Source organism: Schistocerca cancellata, chromosome 2 (assembly GCF_023864275.1).
Source record: "Schistocerca cancellata isolate TAMUIC-IGC-003103 chromosome 2, iqSchCanc2.1, whole genome shotgun sequence".
Lineage (NCBI taxonomy): Eukaryota > Metazoa > Arthropoda > Insecta > Orthoptera > Acrididae > Schistocerca > Schistocerca cancellata.
The window spans coordinates 909,757,181-909,780,508 of record NC_064627.1 but is presented as its reverse complement, the minus strand read 5'-3'; the positions used below and the strand labels follow the sequence as shown (position 1 = coordinate 909,780,508).

The window sequence follows — 23,328 nt, the reverse complement described above, 5'->3', positions numbered from 1 at the left end:
ATCAGTCCACTTGTAAATTAGGTTCTGCTGCCACATCAATTTTAGGGTGGGTGAAATGTACCTCCACAAAATATACGCACAGTGTGGCAACACAGGATTCAGCCATGGTCTTATAATTATTACCAATACGTTTTTGTTCCAGCATAATTTAAGAGAAAGCTTCCACCTACAGTGCTGCATTAAATAACACATGGCTGCCAACTGTTCACAATAGGGTACAGCAATTAAGAGTTCACATGCTACAAATCCAAAAAGTACACTGCGAACTGGATGGGAAAAGAAAGATAATGTCAAGAAAATGTTAAGTCAGAAGAGACTGGTTCACACAGACTTAACAGAACTAATGACTGATTGCTGGTGACTGATTGCTGTAAGGTTATACAGTGGCTGGAGGAAGAAATATGACAACATGATTTAAGAATGACAGCCATCAAACTTTATAAAGTCACGCAAATATTTAAACTTAAAAGCAAGTTCTTGACAAAAAAGTACCATATGCCATTAGATTATTATTATTATTATTATTATTTCTCTTTCCTGTCTCAGACGTTATGTCTGGTTAAAAATGGAAAGTGACGCGGACCTTGATCAAGCGTGACTTCCTTTTAACTGTACGGTACACGTTACATTGCATTTAGGGACTTTCGGGTTATTGAACATGTATCAAGAATTACAGATTTCTGTAATTGTATATATATGTTTGGATGTAGCTGTATTGCGTTGATGTACTGGTGGATACTGTGTGGTATGACTCCTGTAGTTGATAGTATAATTGGTATAATGTCTACTTTATCCTGATGCCACATGTCCTTAACTTCCTCAGCCAGTTGGATGTATTTTTCAATTTTTTCTCCTGTTTCCTTTTGTATATTTGTTGTATTGGGTATGGATATTTCGATTAGTTGTGTTAATTTCTTCTTTTTATTGGTGAGTATGAGGTCAGGTTTGTTATGTGGTGTTGTTTTATCTGTTATAATGCTTCTGTTCCAGTATAATTTGTATTCATCATTCTCCAGTACATTTTGTGGTGCATACTTGTATGTGGGAACGTATTGTTTTATAAGTTTATGTTGTAAGGCAAGCTGTTGATGTATTATTTTTGCTACACTGTCATGTCTTCTGGGGTATTCTGTATTTGCTAGTATTGTACACCCGCTTGTGATGTGATCTACTGTTTCTATTTGTTGTTTACAAAGTCTGCATTTATCTGTTGTGGTATTGGGATCTTTAATAATATGGTTGCTGTAATATCTGGTGTTTATTGTTTGATCCTGTATTGCAATCATGAATCCTTCCGTCTCACTGTATATATTGCCTTTTCTTAGCAATGTGTTGGATGCGTCTTGATCGTTGTGTGGCTGTGTTAGATGATACGGGTGCTTGCCATGTAGTGTTTTCTTTTTCCAATTTACTTTCTTTGTATCTGTTGATGTTATGTGATCTAAAGGGTTGAAGAAGAGGTTACGAAATTGCAATGGAGTAGCCGATGTACTTATATGAGTCATTGCTTTGTGTATTTTGCTAGTTTCTGCTCGTTCCATAAAGAATTTTCTTAAATTGTCTGCCTGTCCATAATGTAGGTTTTTTATGTCGATAAATCCCCTTCCTTTCTGCTTAATGTGAATCTTTCTGTTGCTGAATGTATGTGATGTATTCTATATTTGTGGCATTGTCATCATGTAAGTGTATTGAGTGCTTCTAGGTCTGTGTTACTCCATTTCACTACTCCAAATGAGTAGGTCAATATTGGTATAGCATAAGTATTTATAGCTTTTGTCTTGTTTCTTGCTGTCAATTCTGTTTTCAGTATTTTTGTTAGTCTTTGTATTTTTCTTTTAGTTCTTCTTTAATATTTGTATTATCTATTCCTATTTTTTGTCTGTATCCTAGATATTTATAGGCATCTGTTTTTTCCATCGCTTCTATGCAGACGCTGTGGTAATCCAATATGTAATCTTCTCATTTAGCGTGTTTTCCCTTGACTATGCTATTTTTCTTACATTTGTCTGTTCCAAAAGCCATATTTATATCATTGCTGAATACTTGTTATCTTTAGTAATTGGTTGAGTTGTTGCTGCCAGTAGTTTGAGATCATCCATCTATAGCAAATGTGTGATTTTGTGTGGGTATGTTCCAGTAATATTATATCCATAATTTGTATTATTTTGCATGTTGGATAGTGGGTTCAGAGCAAGGCAGAACCAGAAAGGCCTTAATGAGTCTCCTTGGTATATTCCACGCTTAATCTGTATTGGCTGTGATGTGATGTTATCTGAATTTGTTTGGATATAAAGTGTGGTTTTCCAATTTTTCATTACTATGTTTAGGAACTGTATTAATTTAGGATCTACTTTGTATATTTCCAATATCTGTAGTAACCATGAGTGGGGTACACTATCAAAAGCTTTTTGGTAATCAATGTATGCGTAGTGTAGCGACCTTTGTTTAGTTTTAGCTTGATATGTCACCTCTGCTTCTATTATCAGTTGCTCTTTACATCCTCGTGCTCCTTTGCAACAGCCTTTTTGTTCTTCATTTATAATTTTGTTCTGTGTTGTATGTGTCATTAATTTCTGTGTAATGACTGAAGTTAATATTTTGTAGATTGTTGGTAGGCATGTTATGGGGCAATATTTTGCTGGGTTTGCTGTGTCTGCTTGATCTTTAGGTTTCAGATAAGTTATTCCTTGTGTAAGGGTATCAGGGACTGTATATGGGTCTGCAGTGTAACTGTTAAATAATTTATATCTAAAAACAAAGATGATTTGACTTACCAAACGAAAGCACTGGCACGTCGATAGACACACAAACAAACACAAACATACACACAAAATTCTAGCTTTCGCAACCTACGGTTGCCTCGTCAGGAAAGAGGGAAGGAGAGGGAAAGACGAAAGGATTTGGGTTTTAAGGGAGAGGGTAAGGAGTCATTCCAATCCCGGGAGCGAAAGACTTACCTTTAGGCCTCTGTATATGTCTGCTTGTGCCTGTATATGTGTGGATGGATATGTGTGTGTGTGCGTGCGCGAGTGTATACCCGTCCTTTTTTCCCCCTAAGTTAAGTCTTTCCGCTCCCGGGATTGGAATGACTCCTTACCCTCTCCCTTAAAACCCAAATCCTTTCGTCTTTCCCTCTCCTTCCCTCTTTCCTGACGAGGCAACCGTAGGTTGCGAAAGCTAGAATTTTGTGTGTATGTTTGTGTGTCTATCGACGTGCCAGCGCTTTTGTTTGGTAAGTCAAATCATCTTTGTTTTTAGATATATTTTTTCCCACGTGGAATGTTTCCTTCTATTATATTCATATCATTAATTTGAACCCAACAATTACGTTTGTTAAATAATTTAGTTAGATGTGAAAGTGTTGAGGTGAACTACACTCCTGGAAATGGAAAAAAGAACACATTGACACCGGTGTGTCAGACCCACCATACTTGCTCCGGACACTGCGGGAGGGCTGTACAAGCAATGATGACACGCACGGCACAGCGGACACACCAGGAACCACGGTGTTGGCCGTCAAATGGCGCTAGCTGCGCAGCATTTGTGCACCGCCGCCGTCAGTGTCAGCCAGTTTGCCGTGGCATACGGAGCTCCATCGCAGTCTTTAACACTGGTAGCATGCCGCGACAGCGTGGACTTTAACCGTATGTGCAGTTGACGGACTTTGAGCGACGGCGTATAGTGGGCATGCGGGAGGCCGGGTGGACGTACCGCCGAATTCCTCAACACGCGGGGCGTGAGGTCTCCACAGTACATCGATGTTGTCGCCAGTGGTCGGCGGAAGGTGCACGTGCCCGTCGACCTGGGACCGGACCGCAGCGACACACGGATGCACGCCAAGACCGTAGGATCCTACGCAGTGCCGTAGGGGACCGCACCGCCACTTCCCAGCAAATTAGGGACACTGTTGCTCCTGGGGTATCGGCGAGGACCATTCGCAACCGTCTCCATGAAGCTGGGCTACGGTCCCGCACACCGTTAGGCCGTCTTCCGCTCACGCCCCAACATCGTGCAGCCCGCCTCCAGTGGTGTCGCGACAGGCGTGAATGGAGGGACGAATGGAGACGTGTCGTCTTCAGCGATGAGAGTCGCTTCTGCCTTGGTGCCAATGATGGTCGTATGCGTGTTTGGCGCCGTGCAGGTGAGCGCCACAATCAGGACTGCATACGACCGAGGCACACAGGGCCAACACCCGGCATCATGGTGTGGGGAGCGATCTCCTACACTGGCCGTACACCACTGGTGATCGTCGAGGGGACACTGAATAGTGCACGGTACATCCAAACCGTCATCGAACCCATCGTTCTACCATTCCTAGACTGGCAAGGGAACTTGCTGTTCCAACAGGACAATGCACGTCCGCTTGTATCCCGTGCCACCCAACGTGCTCTAGAAGGCGTAAGTCAACTACCCTGGCCAGCAAGATCTCCGGATCTGTCCCCCATTGAGCATGTTTGGGACTGGATGAAGCGTCGTCTCACGCGGTCTGCACGTCCAGCACGAACGCTGGTCCAACAAAGGCGCCAGGTGGAAATGGCATGGCAAGCCGTTCCACAGGACTACATCCAGCATCTCTACGATCGTCTCCATGGGAGAATAGCAGCCTGCATTGCTGCGAAAGGTGGATATACACTGTACTAGTGCCGACATTGTGCATGCTCTGTTGCCTGTGTCTATGTGCCTGTGGTTCTGTCAGTGTGATCATGTGATGTATCTGACCCCAGGAATGTGTCAATAAAGTTTCCCCTTCCTGGGACAATGAATTCACGGTGTTCTTATTTCAATTTCCAGGAGTGTACTTTAACCAGAAATTTGCTATTTTATCATTTCCAGGGGCTTTCCAATTATGCGTAGAATTAATTGCTCGGGTGACTTAATGTTGCAAAATTATCACTTCAGGCATTTGTGGTATCATCTTGTATGTGTCTGTTTCTGCTTGTATCCACCGTGCATGCCTGTTATGTTGTACCGGGTTTGACCATATGTTGCTCTAAAAGTGTTCCATGTCTGTTATGTTTGGTGGATTGTCTATTTTAATGTGTGTGTTATCTATTGTCTGGTAAAATTTCTTTTGGTTTGTGTTGAATGTTTGGTGTTGTTTCCTTCTATTTTCACTTTTTTGTATCTTCTAAGTCGTTTGGCCAATGCTTGTAATTTCTGCTTCTTTTCATCTAATTGCTCTATTGCTTCTTGTTGTGAGATTTTACCTAACCTTTTTCGTTTTTTTTTTCTGACATTTCATTTCTTATAAATTGTGTTAGCTGTCCGATGTCTTTTCTCAGTTTTTCTATTGTGATCTGTAGCCTGTGTTGCCATGCTGGTTTTGTGGGTTTCTTCTGTGTGTTGGTTGGTTCTGATCTCTGCCTAGTGTGTATATTTAGTGTAGTGAGTGCTCCTACATAAACCAGTAGTTGTAACTCTTCCACAGTTTTATTTTCATTTATTTTGTTGTGTATGATTGTGGTTATTGTTGTTTCGACTTGTGGGTTATTTGGTGGTCTATTCAAGAATGGTCTAATGTCTGTATTTGTGTCTTTGTATTCTATATATGTCAGCTGAAATTTTTCTTCTATATCTAACATGTGTGTCACTTCGTGTTCTATTTGTGCTTGTTCTGGTGGCTGTCCTAAAATTTCGTTTTCTTCTGATTGTTTAATTGATGCGTGTTGTTGTTCTTTGTTTGTTTGCTCTGGGATGTTTGAGTCCATTACTGTATTTTCTTCGTCTTCTTCTGATTGCACATTATTTTGTTCCAGTATTTGTTGTACTTGTTGTTTGATGTTTTCTAATTCTGACTGGGGTATCCTGTTATTTTTTATTATTACACGAATCTGATCAGCTAGTCGTCGTCCTGTTAAAAATTTTAATTCTGGGTATCTGGTAATAAATGTTGTGTATACTTGTGATCTGTACCCAGTTGTGTTGGTTCCTAAGTTTGTTGCTTGGTAGTAACAGAACATGAGGTGTCTTAACTTCGTCTGACCATCTCATCCTCTGTCTGTTTTCCTTCTAGGGTGGTTGCAGGAAGCGTATCCTGCAAAACACCTTTATTTGGATTTAAATCATTTGCCGTGTGGCTAGCAGTGTTGTTACCATTGTGGACGGGCATAGGGTTCAAGCGTCGTCCCCGACCATGACAGCGCTTGTCCGAGGCTTCATTAGTTCTGTCCTGAACCAACTAATCACACTAATAGAGGGGTTAGCCCTATTAGTGGTGTGTTCTTTTCGTCGCCTTTTACGACTGGCAGAACATACCGGAGGCCTATTCTTTTCCAGGGCCTCCACGGGGTTTATTGTTATTATACAATTTTTACCTGAAAATGAAGGTAAAGTGAGATGTTCTAGGAAACAGAAAAAAACCACTACAATATAGCACATCCAGAACACTTCAAAAATTTTCTTTATAAACACAGAGGGATACAGGCAGTTTTGTTTCTCCTATATGCTGTGCAGCAATACTGGCAGCACTTACCATGACTTGCGACAGGAAAAGAAAAGGGTTTTCTAACAGTTTTTTGAAGCACTATATATGAAAGACATTTCACAGCAATGAGTTCAAGAAATTTTGCAAATCATTATGAGAATACAGGGTTTCTGAGGAGGAACGACAAGTGTTCAGGTGTATGACAGGAACGATCATTCAAAGCAAGAAAGTCTAGTAAACATGGCCTCTAAAATACATGCCTTAAGAGCTACTGAACACTTTTCCCATAGAAGAGATGTATTTCACAGTATAAAGATGAAGTAGTCTTGACATGTCTTAAAGTACGCATTTTAGAGACCATTTTTACTAGGCTTGTATACTTTGAATGATATTTCTTGTCATATAGCTGAATATTGACTATTCCTCCTCCGACACACTGTATATCCACATAAACAATATATTTGGAAAAAAACAGCAGTCCTAATTCTGTTAGTTCAGAAGATATTCACCAAAGCAAAAATAATTTTATGCAACATGGTACATAGCCAAAATAACACTGGCGTTAATATGAAATATAAGTAAACTTTGATAAACAAGTCTTTTGACTCAACTATAATTGTTCAGTAACTGCAGCAGAGCTGTTTCACATAACACATTCACTGCCTCCGCCGTCTCACTACCAAATGGACTTCCAACCTAATTAAGGCCTCAGGTTACTCTACTGTACTGTACTCTACTGGTAAGTCTATCAGTAAAATCTTCCATAAAAATATTGCAGCTGTGACAAAAGAAATTTCATGTAACATCTGTGACAACAGAAATTTTTATGTAACCTCTTCACAATGTGATGTGACGTGACGTAACTTAACAAGAAATAATCTGGAGAGAATATCCAACTATTTCAATGTAGCAGCTCAAAACACGTAACCTCTTTATTCACTTACCATTGGTTATCCGAAATGTTATCTTAGAACAATATAATCTTACAACTACTATCTCCATAGAGGCAGACCAATTTGATAAAGCAGTCAGAACCACAAAGGTGTATATTTTACTCCCTGTAGCTCAACAAGTCAATGCTATACTCTCTAACAAAACATCATTATTGGTAGCTTGTCCAATACCTTAACTCTGGCACTATAAAATTTTATATAGCTCCTGATATCAATCAAATGTTCCGTTTCTACAGAAATCACGAGTATAATCCTTAATTAATAAATAGTAATTACTGTTGCTCAGAAACTTGCTCAAGAAAAGTCACAAATGAAGCGAAAATTAGACACGTTGAATATTAACCCGACACAGCATTTAATTCTAAGTAAACTTTAGCTTAGCAATAAATACCTGCAAGTATTGTACAACTACCCTAAGCGAGCATATCTATTCATATATGAAACAGATTCTGTAGTAGTGTGCATTCTCTATAACTATGTACAACTTACATATCTAAATATATTCCTCACCTGAACATTCGAAGAGCACTTTCTTTGAGGTGCGGAATTGGTGTACTTGCACACGTAAATAAGAACTGTAAGAATTCTGGCCACTGGTTGTTCCCATCATCATCTATAAGATTTCGAGCAACTTCTGCTGCCACGTCACAGACCTTCCGTCTTATTGTATCCACTTGCTCCTGCTGGACCGCCTGAAGAACTTGATCCTTTAACTCTTGTTGAGCAGCAGGTGGCAGCTGTGTGTTAAAAATAAATCAATTTTTGGCAATAATAAACTAAGTTCATGGACCAAATCATCAGAAATGTTTCATGTGCCCTTAACAATGGAACAAGATAATGCATTTTTAAGTATTATGGTACACACTGATGCCAGAACAGCAGTAGTAAATATGTTTAGATTTACTGCTTTTATGGAGCTGACTAGTAAAAGCGGCATTCATCATGCCAGTTTCTCCTTCTCTCAAACAGATTTTAAAAAGGGTGAAATTCTGGTTGCCAAATTTCTATCAACACTATTTCCTATAAGGGTATTTAGGGGCACCAAAGCACTGAACTTTCTGAAATGACAAGGCTAATCAGGGGAAATGTGTGCTAAATTTGGTCATTCAAAGGATCTGAGATCTGTATCCACAACTAAGACTAGGAACAGTTCTACATATCCTGATTTGAATTTAATACTGTTTTATATTTGTGTTATTTATTTATTTAAGGCAGATTGCTTGCTGTCTTGAGACATGTCAATAGGACACTGCGACTGACTAGTTTTCTTTAGTTTCAGTTTCCAGAGCAGTTTTGGGTATGTATCCTGGGGAAAGCAATATTTAATCTGCACATTCTAAAAATAACACCAAGAAATTTTGGTGGTATGTAAAATCTATGAACACTACAAATAATTCAACACCTTCTCTTGCTGACAGTACAGGTAATGTAACAGATGATGATATACAAAAGGCCGAAATTAAAAACCTAGCTTTCAAAACTTATTTATGGTAGAGGACTGCAGCACCATTCCCCCTTTCAATTATCGAACAAATGCAAGGATGGCTGACCATTCCCCCTTTTCAATTATCGAACAAATGCAAGAATGGCTGACGTAGTGTTTAGTGTATGGAGATTGCAAAACAGTTAAGATCCTTAGACACCAGGAAGGCATCTGGCCAAGACAGTACCCCCAGTAAGATTTTATGTTTACTATGCTACAAATATAGCACCATTCTTATCCATCATCTATCAGATATCATTCGAACAGCGGAAAGTTCCACAGGACTGGAAGAAGGCGCAGGTCATAATCTATAAAAAGGGGTAGAAAAACGGGTGCACATAATTACCGGCCAGTTTCACCGACGTTGATTTGTTGTAGGATCATGGAACATATTTGGTTTTCAGACATAATGACCTTTCTAGACTCTGAGAAGCTTATCTGCAGTAACCAGCACAGCTTTAGGAAACAGCAATCATGCGAGACACAGCTCGGCCCTCTTTGTGCATGATACACAACAGGTTATAGATACCGGCTCCCAGGCTGATGCCATATTCCTCGACTTTCAAAAGGCGTTCGACTCAGTTCCGCACTGTTGCTTGCTCCAAAAAGGGCGCGCTTACAGTCTATCCGATGATATTTGCAGTTGAATAGAAAGTTTTATAACAGACAGAGAGCAGTATGTCGTCCTGGATGGGGAGACTTCAACAGAAACAAGCATAGCATCAGGTGTGCTCCAGGGCAGTGTAATAGGTCCACTGTTTTTTAAGATTTCCATAAATGATCTGGTTGATGCTATTGACAGCGGCATTAAACTGTTTGCCGACGATGCTGTAATCTACAGGAAAGTAGTATCACACGAAAGTTGTGAACAAATCAATCACGATTCGCAGAAAACAAATGTGTGGTGTAATGACTGGCAGTTACCTCTCAATATTAGTAAGTGTAACCTACTGTGTATAGCAAAGTGGAAATCCCCATTAACGTAAGAGTACAAAATAAATGCCCAGTCTTTGGAAGTGGTAACATCCGTCAAGTATCTGGGTATGACCACTCGAAATGACCTCAAATGGAACGATGAGATTAAACAAATAACGGGTAAAGCAAACCCTAGATTGCGGTTTATTGGTAGAATCCTGAAGTGATGCAGTCCTTCAGCAAAGAAAATTGGGTACAATACTTTAGTTCGTCCAGTCTTAGATTATAGTTCGTCTGTATGGGACCCTCACCAGTTAAGTCTGATTCAAGAGATTGAGAAGGTCCAAAGAGGATCAGCAGGATTCGTGACTGGTACATTTAGCCATCGCAAGAGTGTTACAAATCTTATAGAGGGTTTGAAGTGTTACACACTTGCAGGTAGACGATGTGCTAAATAGAAGGGGCTGCTCGCTAAATTCCAAAATCCAATCTTTGCCAAGGATGTAGAGCATATATTATTACCACCAACTTTCAAATTGTGCAATGATCGCCATTCAAAGATAAGGGAAATTAGAGCTGGTACTGAGGTGTTCAGTCATTTTTCCCCCGAGCAATCCACAAGTAGAACAGGGGGGGGGGGGGGGGGGGGGGGGGGGGGGGGGAATATGACTGGTGAGAATAGTGCCCTATGCCACACACTGCTTGGTGGCTAGCAGAGTATACATGTGGATTTAGACTCAGTACTTTAGAGTAATTTTTATTCAATTTCAACAATGTAGGAAAGATAGAGTGCTACCTGCCGTAAAGATGACACTATGTTGCAGACAGGTACAATTAAAAGACACTTACATAAAGCTTTCAGCCACAGCCTTCATCAGTAAAGGACATACGCGCGGGCGCACACACACACACACACACACACACACACACAAGCATACCTCACGCTCACTTGACTCCAATGCCAGCATCTTGGGTCAAAATACAATGCTCACATGGGATGCCAAGTAGCAATCTGAAGGGGGTAGGAGAGGGATAGTTATCAATACATTTATACCTATTGATCCCACTTCATCCTGACGTACTTTAGCATTTTGTTTTCCACATCTGCCCATGCCACACAAACTTTTAACCCTTGACCTAATCCAACCCCCCCCCCCTCCCTTTACTTATTCTGCCAATCCCTGACCCTCACAAACCTAGCACTGCAAAAACGTATCTCCATGGCACAGGCATCTCAGAACCACCTCTGCTCCCTCCGCAAGATACTACTACTCGGCAATCCCTACTCCATACATCACATCTCTGAAACTGAATCCTTTGCTCTCCAGCACCTGGAGGAGCATTCCAGACACCATCTCCACAAGTTATCCAACCTGCTGACGTCTACTGCCACCTCAACCCCTAACCCCTATCATACCCACAGTGTTCCTCCTTGTCCAACCCTCATGGAAGCTAAATCATGCCTAGCTGACCTTTCCAACTTGCCATACCCTCCAAATCTCCCTACCAGCTCTCCATCAAATCCAGAGCCAAAACATTCCAGTAACGCTTATTAACCTTTCCACCAAAACTCTCAGCTCCACAGAAGTTTCAGTCCTATCCATAGGCGTCACCTTTAGCCCTACATCCAACTTTACCTATGCTGGACTTGTCAAAAACCTACTCTCCTGCTCCTGATCCCTGCAATGGAAACACTTCTTTGTCACCAATCCCTCAAACCAAATGTACACTAACTCCAGCACTGAACCTTGCCTCTTCCAGTTCATACCACCTTCCATCATCCTCCCCCTCCATCTAACCACCCACTAGCCAAATTCCAGGAATTCCTTACCTCCAACTTACCCTCACCAACCTTCCCCAGTTCCCTTCCTCAGGACAACCACCTTCCAGTAGAAATAGCCATACACAGCCTCAAAACAAACCATGAGCTAATCAACCTACCTGTAGTCAAAGGTTCCAACACACTTGTTATTAATGACAGCAACAACCTGGCGGAAGGCCTCCGCCAATTATCTGACTATTCCACCTATAAACTAATAGAATGATCCCACCATAGAAGTCCAACACAACTTCCAATCATTGCTTAAATCCTTAGGCCCCTCCCAGAGCATCTCCACTGAATACATTTCCCTCCTCACCCCCTTTGACACCATGCGCACCCACCTTCTACATGCTCCCCAAAATCCCCAAACCTGGATATCCCATTGTGGCTGGTTATTGTGCCCCCACTGAAGGAATTTTGGCCATCACTGACCAACCCTCCAACCAATTACCCGTAGTCTAGCTTCCCATGTAAAAGACACCAACCACTCTTCCACAGACTCTCCACCAACCCATCCTTTGACCTCCTGGATCCCTACACGTCACTTTTGACACCACCTCGATACACGCCAACATCCCTCATGCCAATGGTCTTACCGCTATTGAACACTACCTTTTCCAATGTCCTTAAGACATCCACTGCCTGATTCCTCATACACCCTACCAACTTTGTCCTACCCTACAACTACATCTCATTTGATGGGAAAGTATATCAGGGTGTATACGTGGACAAGGAAAAAAATTCCCGGATTTCCCGGTTAAAAATACACTTTCTCCCGGGTGACAGTATATTTTCCCTTATCAATCATTTGAATGGTTATGGATTTTATACACGGGCGTACAATTTCCCGGCACTTTAGAAAACGAAACTCAGGGAAAAAGACAAGTTTTGGAAATATCTCTGATGTGCAGCAACATGTACGTTGCGTATTTTCATATTACGAAAGTATACATTGGAATTCCACGAAACACCGCATATTACTTTCCGAATCATTGAAATTGAGATTTCAACGCGCTTTTGTAAGCCATTCGTAGCTCATGTCATGTGATCTCACCGGCCGATGACACCGGATATTCAGAGCATAGGACACGTGATGTAGTCAGCCAACAGCAAAATCACTGTTAAGTAGCACGAACATACAAACAAACAGGGAAAGCTAACAGCTTAAATTAATATACATAGTGTTGCTACAAGAAAAGTAAAGTTTTCACATATAATATTGTTCTAAGCTGCAAGAGAAGCTAAGCTTTTGCATATACTGTTGATCTTTTTTGCACGTGTTACACTTTTAAGATATATCACACTAATGTGCCCATAAAATTTTTAATAATGACATAAATGTCTGATCTTCAGGGTTCGAAATTATTCTAAATGGCTTGTCATCAAAGAGTTGGTTTTTAAATGAGAGTCAAACGCTCTGTGATTCAATAAATTCATGGTATATTCTTGCACATAGTTCAACTTACGTAAAACGATATTTACTTTGAAAGTAACGTTTTTCAAACCACTATTCGCAATATTTTCCCACAGTCTGTCAGAAATAGGTTTGTTTCAGCAGTTGCCAGAGAGCGCAGATAACAGGCGACACCACGCTTGGGTAGCTATCATGATGTAGGAAGCCCGTACGTACGTCTAGAACACTGAAAGATCATACATCATAAAAGAAACAAGAGATCAGAGGGTACTGCAAGAACATCGGAATTTCGTGAACCATATTAAAATGTGCACATTTAAAGTGGATACTTAAAGTGCACATTAGTATGTCCGGATTCCCAATGAAGTAGACCTCGACCTGATATTAAGCTTTTCAGTGTGGTTTTCGGGATGTAAATTTTCTTGGCTCACCAGTACTGTATTACATGATATTTGGTTCTTTATTATGGCATAATACCAGACGTGCTACAAAATGAAAACATGCACTTGAAATGCAGCGAACAGTTGAAACTAGCCAGTACTGTGGAATTAAACATTTTGTTTCAAATACATTGACTGCCTCTGTGGAAAAGGTTAACGAAAGTCAAATATCTTTAGCAAACAGACAAAAATAACTTCCTTGTTCCTCAAGGCGATTAATACTTGACTGTCAAAGGTGGAAATAAAATAAAATCTGAAACTAATGATATATTTTAGCCTTCCGTAATTATGTGAATGTGTTTTAAGTCACTTGATAGCTCCCAGCCACATATATCCATTTTGTTTTCATTTGACGTGAGAGTATTCAAATGGTTCAAATGACTGAGCACTATGGGACTTAACTTCTATGGTCATCAGTCCCCTAGAACTTAGAACTACTTAAACCTAACTAACCTAAGGACAGCACACAACACCCAGCCATCACGAGGCAGAGAAAATCCCTGACCCCGCCAGGAATCGAACCCGGGAACCCGGGCGTGGGAAGCGAGAACGCTACCGCACGACCACGAGATGCGGGCGACGTGAGAGTAAACGAAGGGAAAACAGCAAAATCACTAAATGTAAACACAGTTCATGTGGAGACTACCCACTATAACTCAGACTGCTCTGCGCATCAGCCCTGGGTCTATAACATTTGCGAACCGGATCAATACTAAAAAAATCTGATTTTCAAAATAGACCCTATGTTCACCTTGTAGCGCTCATCTTTCTGAAAAGTCTGAAACATAAAACGTATGTATTCGAGGAAATGTAAGACATATTAATTTGGTCTTAAGTATGGTGAATTGCAGTGCCACGCCTCTTCATAAAGCATTTTTCTACCACACGTCCAAACTATATTCAGGAGAGTGGAAATTGAAATGTCCTGTGGTGCCTCTCCTGCTCCCAGTCGGCCGGTTTGACAGCCTGCTCCTCTTAAAAAAAAATCTCGCAATTAATAGCGGATGGGATTATTTGTAATCGAGAGAACAAGAACTCTTCAAAAAATCTGAACTCTATTACCTATTAGTTAATAACTTGCTGTTTTGTGTGACATAAAATTAAATATAGGATATATAAAACCAATACTGACAAGAGATAAGCAAGAAACTACACATTTCTGCAAACCTTAGCTCCTAGCATTTTTTTCTCTCTAATCTTGCTACAGCTTTACATGGCGTGCTTTCCTTTCTGCGAAAGAATCTATTACCTCATCAATGTTCGTCAAACGTTTTGCTACATGAAAAATCGAAATGCCGTTATCTAATACTGAAAAAGCTGTTAATACAAATAATACCCAAGACTGGTGTAGTTTCTCGATCTGATTACGTCTATTTTGTCACTGTCTGCTAGATAAAACAAAATGGGCCTTTCTAATATGGCAGCAATTTTGTAACACACCAAATAAACGAGACTGTTTTGGCACAAACAGCCATTTATATAACACGACAGAATATAATCCACGAAGTACCAATATCGAATGCCTATTAGGCCTACTACAAGCAAAAAGCTTTGTGTTAGGAAATAGTTTCACATTTCATTCATACCCACCAGCTTCGCAAGCATGAGATCAAAACGTGGTATTAAGAAATTTTTATGTAAATTTGGAATAGTCTTATTCTTCCATTAATGGTTGGGCGGGGAGGGGGGTTGGCAGTGTTGCCAGCATGCCATGCGCTCATGTGGATAATATTAATCACTATATTTGGTTCTCCCCTCGCAACACATGCAACTTGCCTCACCAGGCAAAAGCACTGCATTCACTTACGAAACGTTCAGCACAACAGTGCCTATGGAACAGCTGAGGTTGGCTGGAGACTGACCCGTACCACTCAACTTGCAAAAATGTCATCACAAAGTTATTTTAATCACTGTACTGAAAGTAATTAATAACACTTTTGCTCACTCGTCTGCTGTAACTGACTGCAAACCTGCCATTTTGCATTCCAATTACAGCCCGTGACAAGCACTGCCCACCCTACTCTGCAAAACATAACATGCCTACTACTGCACGTCTATCCGGGTACTATGCACTTGACGAAAGTATGTAGCCTATCTTTTAAATTGTGTCTTTCTTGCTAATGTAGAATTTGTCACTTATCACCATTGTGAGCCATGATGAAACAATAATGAAATAAGAAATCACTAGATAATCCACCACTATGACACCTGATGTCCATACAGCCTATGACATTTACAGCGGAGAGCTCAGAATATTATTGAACACTCATTGGCTGTCTAATAAAGCATTACCTCAGATGTACAAAACATGTACACTTTACCTGCCATCATTTGTGACTACAGACACGAACCACAACAGCTGAATGTCAACCAACATTTAATTATTTCAGAACTAACGCATCTTTAAGGATTTACACAGTACTGCTTGTACAGTATATAGATCAAACATATCATAGCATTTAAAATATAGAGAGTAGACGCTACTACCGAGCACAATAAGACCCGTACAAAATTCTATACTATTCAAAGATTTGATAAAATGTACTGATGTAATCCACAGAAAGAGAGTGACGACCTGAGGTCTATATATTACATTAAACTACATTTAACTGAGGCAACTACTGTGTTCTTCGGCAGGTACAAAGGCTTAGACATGAAACACTAAGAGATTCTTTTTGACAAACACTCTGGCGACTTTAAGTCATAAAGCAATGAAAAGTTATGTTACCTTAGGGTAAAATGTCATGAAGTCTGCTGACAAGAGTCTTCGTAGGAGGACGGCTGCCATTTGACGCTCATCTTCATTCACTGCTGCATTCCTAACTGTGCTTAGTAGACATGGAACTTTCGATTCGAATGGCAAATTATTGTATGTCTCCTGAAAAAAAGTTAACAAATATGAGATGAAGTGGAAAGGGTAGAGCCATGGATTAGCTGATTTTTTCCCCCTGAAACGGTCACCTCTTTAACTTATGCGCAGTCTCCCGTCACAAAAGGTTAAGTGCGTTCCATCATTTTCTCCCTACGCAAAAGATAAGTCATTCCTATTACACTACCCTACTAAGATTTACACATCTCAAATTGACGAAAACACTATCAAAATACCATCAGCGAGAATAATTACGTTAGTTAGTAATAAAATAGACAATTCAGTGACAACACGAGGCGACTGCCAACGTGTAAATTATTGAGAAATATGTCCATTAATGACCTATGCAAATCACAGATCTGATGGATTTTTTAATACAGCTATATTTCGCAGAATTTCTTACCTCTGCTGTAGACCTAACAGCATTATCAGTACTTAGGAGGCTGGTAATTAGTTGTTGAAATTGCTCCTGCTCTGCCGCCATTTTACCCTCAGACATTAAAAGAACGGCTACGCATGCGTTATTCAATTCGCGCGTTTTTGGCGCCTGTCACAGATATTGTTGTTCTGTCAAACACAATGAGTATGAGTAACCTATGGTAATTACACTTGGTTAACGAAAGAAATTTAATCCTATCAAATGAACTTGGCAGCACGGTAGTAATTAAAAGGTAGAGCAAATATATATCAACCACGTTCAAAAACTATTTACTTCCTTGTTCGACATCTACAAGACTGTTGTGTAAATAAATGCAGGCTATTAAAATGTATCATTATATGTATTGGACAATTCCCGTTGGGTGTCACGTCACGTCACATCGAAACATTCCACAATGTATTTCAAATGGCGGGATTCACATTGGCCGTCATGTCACGTCACGTCACGGCACGGCACCGTCAAGGTTTCTCGGGAACAAGTTCATCGTCTGTTGTTGATCACGTGATCCCCCAAGCTTATCTCCTTCCAATACACAGCCATGCTCTCATTCTTGATACTCCGTTTCTCCGTGCTTTCTTAGGTCGTGGTTTTAGGCATTGATATAAGTTGTTATTCTATGTCTTTGTTAATTGTTATGGAGGACAGCCGTACGAGTAGAGATCACGTGACGTGACGCGACGTGACGTGACGTGATAGACAGCGTGAATCCACCCGGGCGTGATGGTGCTATAATGTGACGGTGCCGTGACGGCCAGTATGAATTGGCCTTTACAAAAATTTAACCTCTTTCCGTGTTTTTTGGTCGTATTTACAACATCTGGTTACTGTGGATTATTTGTTATTACTATTATTTAAAAAATATATATATGTTTTTCCATATCAATGGTTAATTTCTAAGGAATTTTGTGTTTTATGGATAAAACTTGCTACGTAATGTGCGAAATTGATCTTATTTTTATTTGGTGTTGTTAAATTAAGTTGTGTACAAAAGTTGTAGGACAGCTCGAAGAATATAATATTACACTGAGAAAAACAAACAGCACCGCAAACAATATACATACAAGGTATTCCTAATGCCAGCAGGCCATTAAAGTATGTTAAGATCAGTTGTCCAAGGATTTAGCCTTTTGGGACAACATACTAAACACATGAACGTGTTGCGTCTGTTCTTTCGGACATGTCCGAAAGAACAGACACCATGCAGCTCCGAGCGAGCCGAGATAGTCTGATCAGTTGTGATAACACTGTGTCCCACATGGCGCAGTGGTTACCTCACCTGTCTAGTAAGCAGGGGATCCCGAGTTTGAATCCCGATCCAGTACACACTTTCACTCATCGCCACCGATTCCACGTAATGTCCCAATGCAGCTGACAGCAATGATCCCTCCCCTTCCTTTCCTGTCGTTCCCTCTTCATCTTCAACTTACATATAACGTACTGAATACTTTCCCACTCTGTTTCACCTGCAGCTGATAAGCCAACTCTTTATTTCCTGTTATGTCACTTGAGATTCTAGTCAAGCAAGTGGGTGGTCTTTGATGCCATAGTGTGGGAGTTTTTGTACTAATACATTATGTTTTACACAGTCAATCGCTTTAGCGACATCAAGAAAATCCGCACAGGATGCCTACAATTCAGTTCATCTAGAACTAATATCACTGTAAAATACGATCTATGGACAAAGTAAACTAAACTAAAACACAAGATTATATTCCTGCAGACTATAATGCCATTTACTATAGAAGAACACAAATAAATTCTATAGATATTACACAACAATCTCGTGTCTGCCCACATTCACCAATATTGGACGCGACTGTTTTTATACAATGTTCCAAACAAGGCATACTTATCTACATCTAGACTCTGCAAACCACTGTGAGTTGCATGTACGTGGAAAGAATGATTGTTTGAATGCCTCTGTGCATGCAGTAATTATTCTAATCTTGTCCCAACGATACATGTGTGAGCGAAACGTAGGGGATTGTAGTACAGGGTGTATCAAAAAGAATCATCCGATTTTTAAAAAATCAGAACTATTATGTTATTTGAGATATGCATGTGAACAACAAACTGTTGGAAAGAACGAACTCTCAAGTTTTACATGGTTCCTATTATGGTAGTAGCAGTGTGCGTCCACTTCAGTTCTAGTAAAAATGGTGTTGGGACAACAGAAATCATTTCGTATTTTACATTTTGCACAGTTCATGTCAGTAATAGCTGTTCAGCGTGATTTTCGTACTAGGTACAGTGTGGATCCTCCTACAGCACAGACCATTAGATGATGACATGAACAATTCCAAGAAACAGATTGTTTATGTAAAGGCAAATCGCTGGGCCATCTTCGAGCGTCTGATGTTGAACTCATCCACCATAGTTTCACAAGCAGTCCACACAAATCCATCCGCTGAGCAACTTGACTGTTTAACATGCCCCTGATGTCTGTCTGACGTGTGTTGCGTCGGCGTTTACACACGAAACCATACAAAATTCACCCACTGTAAGCTCTTCGTGAAGGTGACGAACAATGAGTGGAGTTCTGTAATTTCATTCTTGGCAAGATGGAGGATGACAGTTTTCTTCCATGCTTAGTGTTAGTTTTAACGGGAAAAGGTGTATGGCCCATTTTTCTTTGCTGAGAACAGTGTTACTGGTAGTACATATCTCAATATGCTTCAGAACTTTCTTTTCCCACAGCTGGAGACTAATTCGAATGACTTCATTTACCAACAGGATGAGGCACCACCACACTGTGTGGGAATTTTTAAATCAAAGGATGACTGAACGATGGATCAGACCAAATGATTCAGCCCTACAGTACTGGCCATCAGGATCACTGGACCTGACTGAATGTGATTATTTATTGTGAGATTTATGTGCCTCCATTACCAGCAACATGAATGAACTGAGACATCTCATAACAGCAGCTGTGGAAGCTGTAACTCAAGACATGCTCGCTGCAGTGTAAGAACAGTTTGAATATCACACTCACATATGCCATGCATCTCAAGGCGGGTATATTGAACACCTATGAAAAGGTATGAAAAAAAATTTTGAGTTTCCTGTTCACCAAAAAAACAAAATTCATTGCAAATGTTCTTAGTTTCAGAAATACGGACGTGCCAAATAAGATTATTCTTTTTGATGCATCCTGTATATCCAAAGAGTAATCATTTAAAGTCAGTTCTTGAAAATTTGTTAATAGACTTTCTCAGGACAGTTTACGTCAATCTTCAAGAGTCTGCAATTTCAGTTCCTTCAGTGTCTCTGTGATGCTCTCCCATGGATTAAACAAACCTGTGACCATTCGTGCTGCCCTCCTCTCTATACGTTCAATATCTCCTGTTAGCCCTATCTGATACAGGTCCCACACACTTGAGCATTATTCTAGGATGGATCGCCTTAGTGATTTGTAGGCATTCTCTTTTGTAGACAGATTGCACTTCCTCAGTATTCTACTAACAAACCAAAGTCTACCACCTGCTTCATGCATGACTGAACCTTTGTGATCATTCCATTTCATATCCCTGCAGAGTGGTGTACCCATGTATTTATTTGTATGAGCTGGCCGATTCCAACAGTGACCCATTGATATTATAGTCATGGGATAGTCGTTTTGTGCAGCACAAAATTTTACATTTCTGAAAATTTGGAGCAAGTTGCCAATCTCTGCACCATGTTGAAATCTTATCAAGATCTGATTGAATATTTATGCAGCTTCTCTCAGATAGTACTTCATTATAGATAACTTCATCTGCAAAATGTCTGATTTTACTATTAATATTGTCTGAAAGGTCATTAACATACACCATGAATAGCAAGGGTCCTAGCACACTGCCCTGGAGCACACTCAAAGTTACTTCTACAGTTAATGATAACTCTCCATCCGTGATAACATGCTGTGTCCTCCCTACCAAGAAGCCCTCAATCCAGTCACAAATTTCATTTGATACCTCATGCTCATACTTTTGAGAATAAGCATAGGTGCAGTATGGAGTCAAATGCTCTTTGGAAAACACATAACATTGCATCTACCTGGTTCTGTTCATCCAAAGCTTTCAGTATGTCATGTGAGAAAAGTTGGATTTCACACGATCAATGTTTTCGAAAACCTTGTTGGTTGCCATTGAGGAGGTCAATCTCTTCAAGATACATCATCATGTTTGAGCTCAGAATATGTTCTAAGATTATACAATAAATCATCAAAGATACTGGATGGTAGTTTCGTGGATCACTTGTACTACCTTTTTTGTAGACAGGCATCATCTATGCAGTTTTCCAAGATCTGTGCGTGGTTTTCTGTTCGAGGGAGCTATGGTAGATTATAGTGAGGAGAGGCTCTAGCTAACTCAGCCACAAATTCAGTATAGAATCTGACAGGAATTCCATTGGGACCTGCAGCTTTGTTCAGGTTTATTGATTTCAGTTTTTTCTCAACACCATTTCACTAATACTTATTTCATTCATCTTTTCAGTGGTACGAGGGTTAAATTAGGGAAATTCTTCTGGATTTTCCTTTGTAAAGGAACATTTGAAAACGGAGTTGAGCGGTTCAGCTTTTGCATTGCTACCATCAATTTCAGTTCCTGTATCATTCGGTAGGAACTGGTCAAAATTTGCTGCTATTAACAGCCTTTACATAAGACCAAATTTTTTTTGGGTTCAGTGAAAGATCATTTGACAATATTCTCCTATGGTAGTCATTGAAGGCATCATGCATTGCTCTCTTGACAGCCAAACGTGTTTAATTCAGCATATCTCTATCTATAGCCATACACTTTGTTTTACACCTAATGTCTGTTTCTTTAGAAGTTTCTTTACAGTGACTGTGTAACATGGACATTCCCTCCAATTATGAACTGTTCTACTAAGTATATATCTATCCGGTGTGTAGTCAACTATACTTTTAAACTTCAGCCAGAGTTCCTCTACATGCTCCTGACCTGTACTGAAAGTTTCAAGTTCCTCACAGAGAAATGACATTACTGATTTCTTACCTAGTTTACTGAACATATATAACTTCCTGCTTTTTTTAGTCGTCCATTGTGCTATGGAAATCATTATTGCCACAACCACATCATTGTCACTGATAATAGTTTCGATGTGGATATTCTCAAAGAGGTCAGGGCTTTTTGTTGCCATTGGATCCAACGTATTTCCATCATGAGTAGGGTTCCTAACTATCTGTTCTAGGTGGTTTTCAGAGAAGACATTTAGCAAAGTTTCACAGGATGTCTTATCACACCCACCACTAACAGAACCGTAATTTTCCCAGTTAATTGTTGGATGGTGTTTTTTTCTCTACTGCGCTAAACACGCCATCTCCATTTCTCATTTGCTTGTCCTTCCGATATACACTTAAATTTTCCCACAAAATCTCACTGCTATCAATTTCAGGTATCAATCAGTATTCTGTACCTAGCATTATATGAGCTTCACTGCTTTTCATCAGTGCTTCAAACTCTGGCACTTTGTTGCGAATGCTTCGTCAGTTTACCATTAAGATTTTAATACTCTCACCTGTGGGAGGCATTTCTTTCGATTTTACACTGACACTTCTGGGTTTGCTACAGCTGTCATCTGGATTGGATGGGGAGTCGCCTAATCCAAAAAACCCTTGTGTTCACCCCACACACAGTCCGCCACCTGAGTAGCAGCCTCTGATGTGTAGTGCACACCTGACCTGTTTATGAGGACCGTTGCCGCCTAGGTTGTCACAGAACTTTCGAAGTCTCTAGTTCAGTCCTTCCAATCAACTCAGAACCACAGGGCCACGGTCAGTTCCGAGGACAATGCTGCAAATTGTGAACTTCGCCGAAACTCCATGCACAAGGCTGGTCTTCTCAACCTTCTCTGTCACTAGCTGAAATGACCCAAGAATGATTTGAAGCCCAGATGACAGGCATCATCTGTTCCAATGTGCGCCATAGTCTGCAGTTGGTTGCATACTGTCCCCTCAAAGGCTGCTGGAATAACCCCTTCAACATGTTGAATGAGCCCCCGGGCACACACACTAATTGCATCTGGTATGCTTTCCTGTCTCTTGTTGCAATTTCCCTAAGGGATACCATCATTCACCGTACATTTGAACTGCTGACGATAAATAGACCTACCTTTCTGTGTTTGCCTCTTCCTGACACTGGACAAAACAGGCTTCCCCACAACAAGTGAAGTGAATCCCACTGGGTGAATTTCATTGAAAGATGGCACCTCGAAATTTTTGGTTAGGGAGATCAGTACAATACCCTGAGTTCTCTCTAGTCCCCCATCCACCTTATACAAGACGCCTAGATCTACTATTGACACGCCACTTGCGGTCAAGTGGACGGGTAATGACAGATACTGTACTTGCTGCAGAGGAGACAGGATCCACAGGAATGGATAGTACTTGAGGTACCTCTGGTACAGGCATCACAGTTACACGACTCTCAGGAGCTCTTTCAATACACCAATTCGTAATAGTTGTCAATCCCTTAGCAGTAGTCAGGGCGATTTCCAGCTGCTTGCGAACGTCCTCGGTGTTTAAGAACAGCTTTCACAGTGGGGCAGAACTTTGGCTGATGCCATGT

At 40.5% G+C, this 23,328-nt stretch overlaps 1 protein-coding gene across 1 annotated transcript in view; it reads right to left on the bottom strand.

Annotated features, from left to right (window-relative positions):
• Positions 1–16,875, bottom strand: part of LOC126162845 (importin-5) — a 164,262-nt gene extending 147,387 nt beyond the window's left edge. Inside the window, 3 exon segments of the mRNA XM_049919608.1 lie at positions 7,888–8,114; positions 16,180–16,329; positions 16,724–16,875. Coding sequence (XP_049775565.1) covers positions 7,888–8,114; positions 16,180–16,329; positions 16,724–16,819 — 473 coding nt within the window. The 5' untranslated portion in view covers positions 16,820–16,875.
• Positions 16,876–23,328: the final 6,453 nt, after the last annotated feature.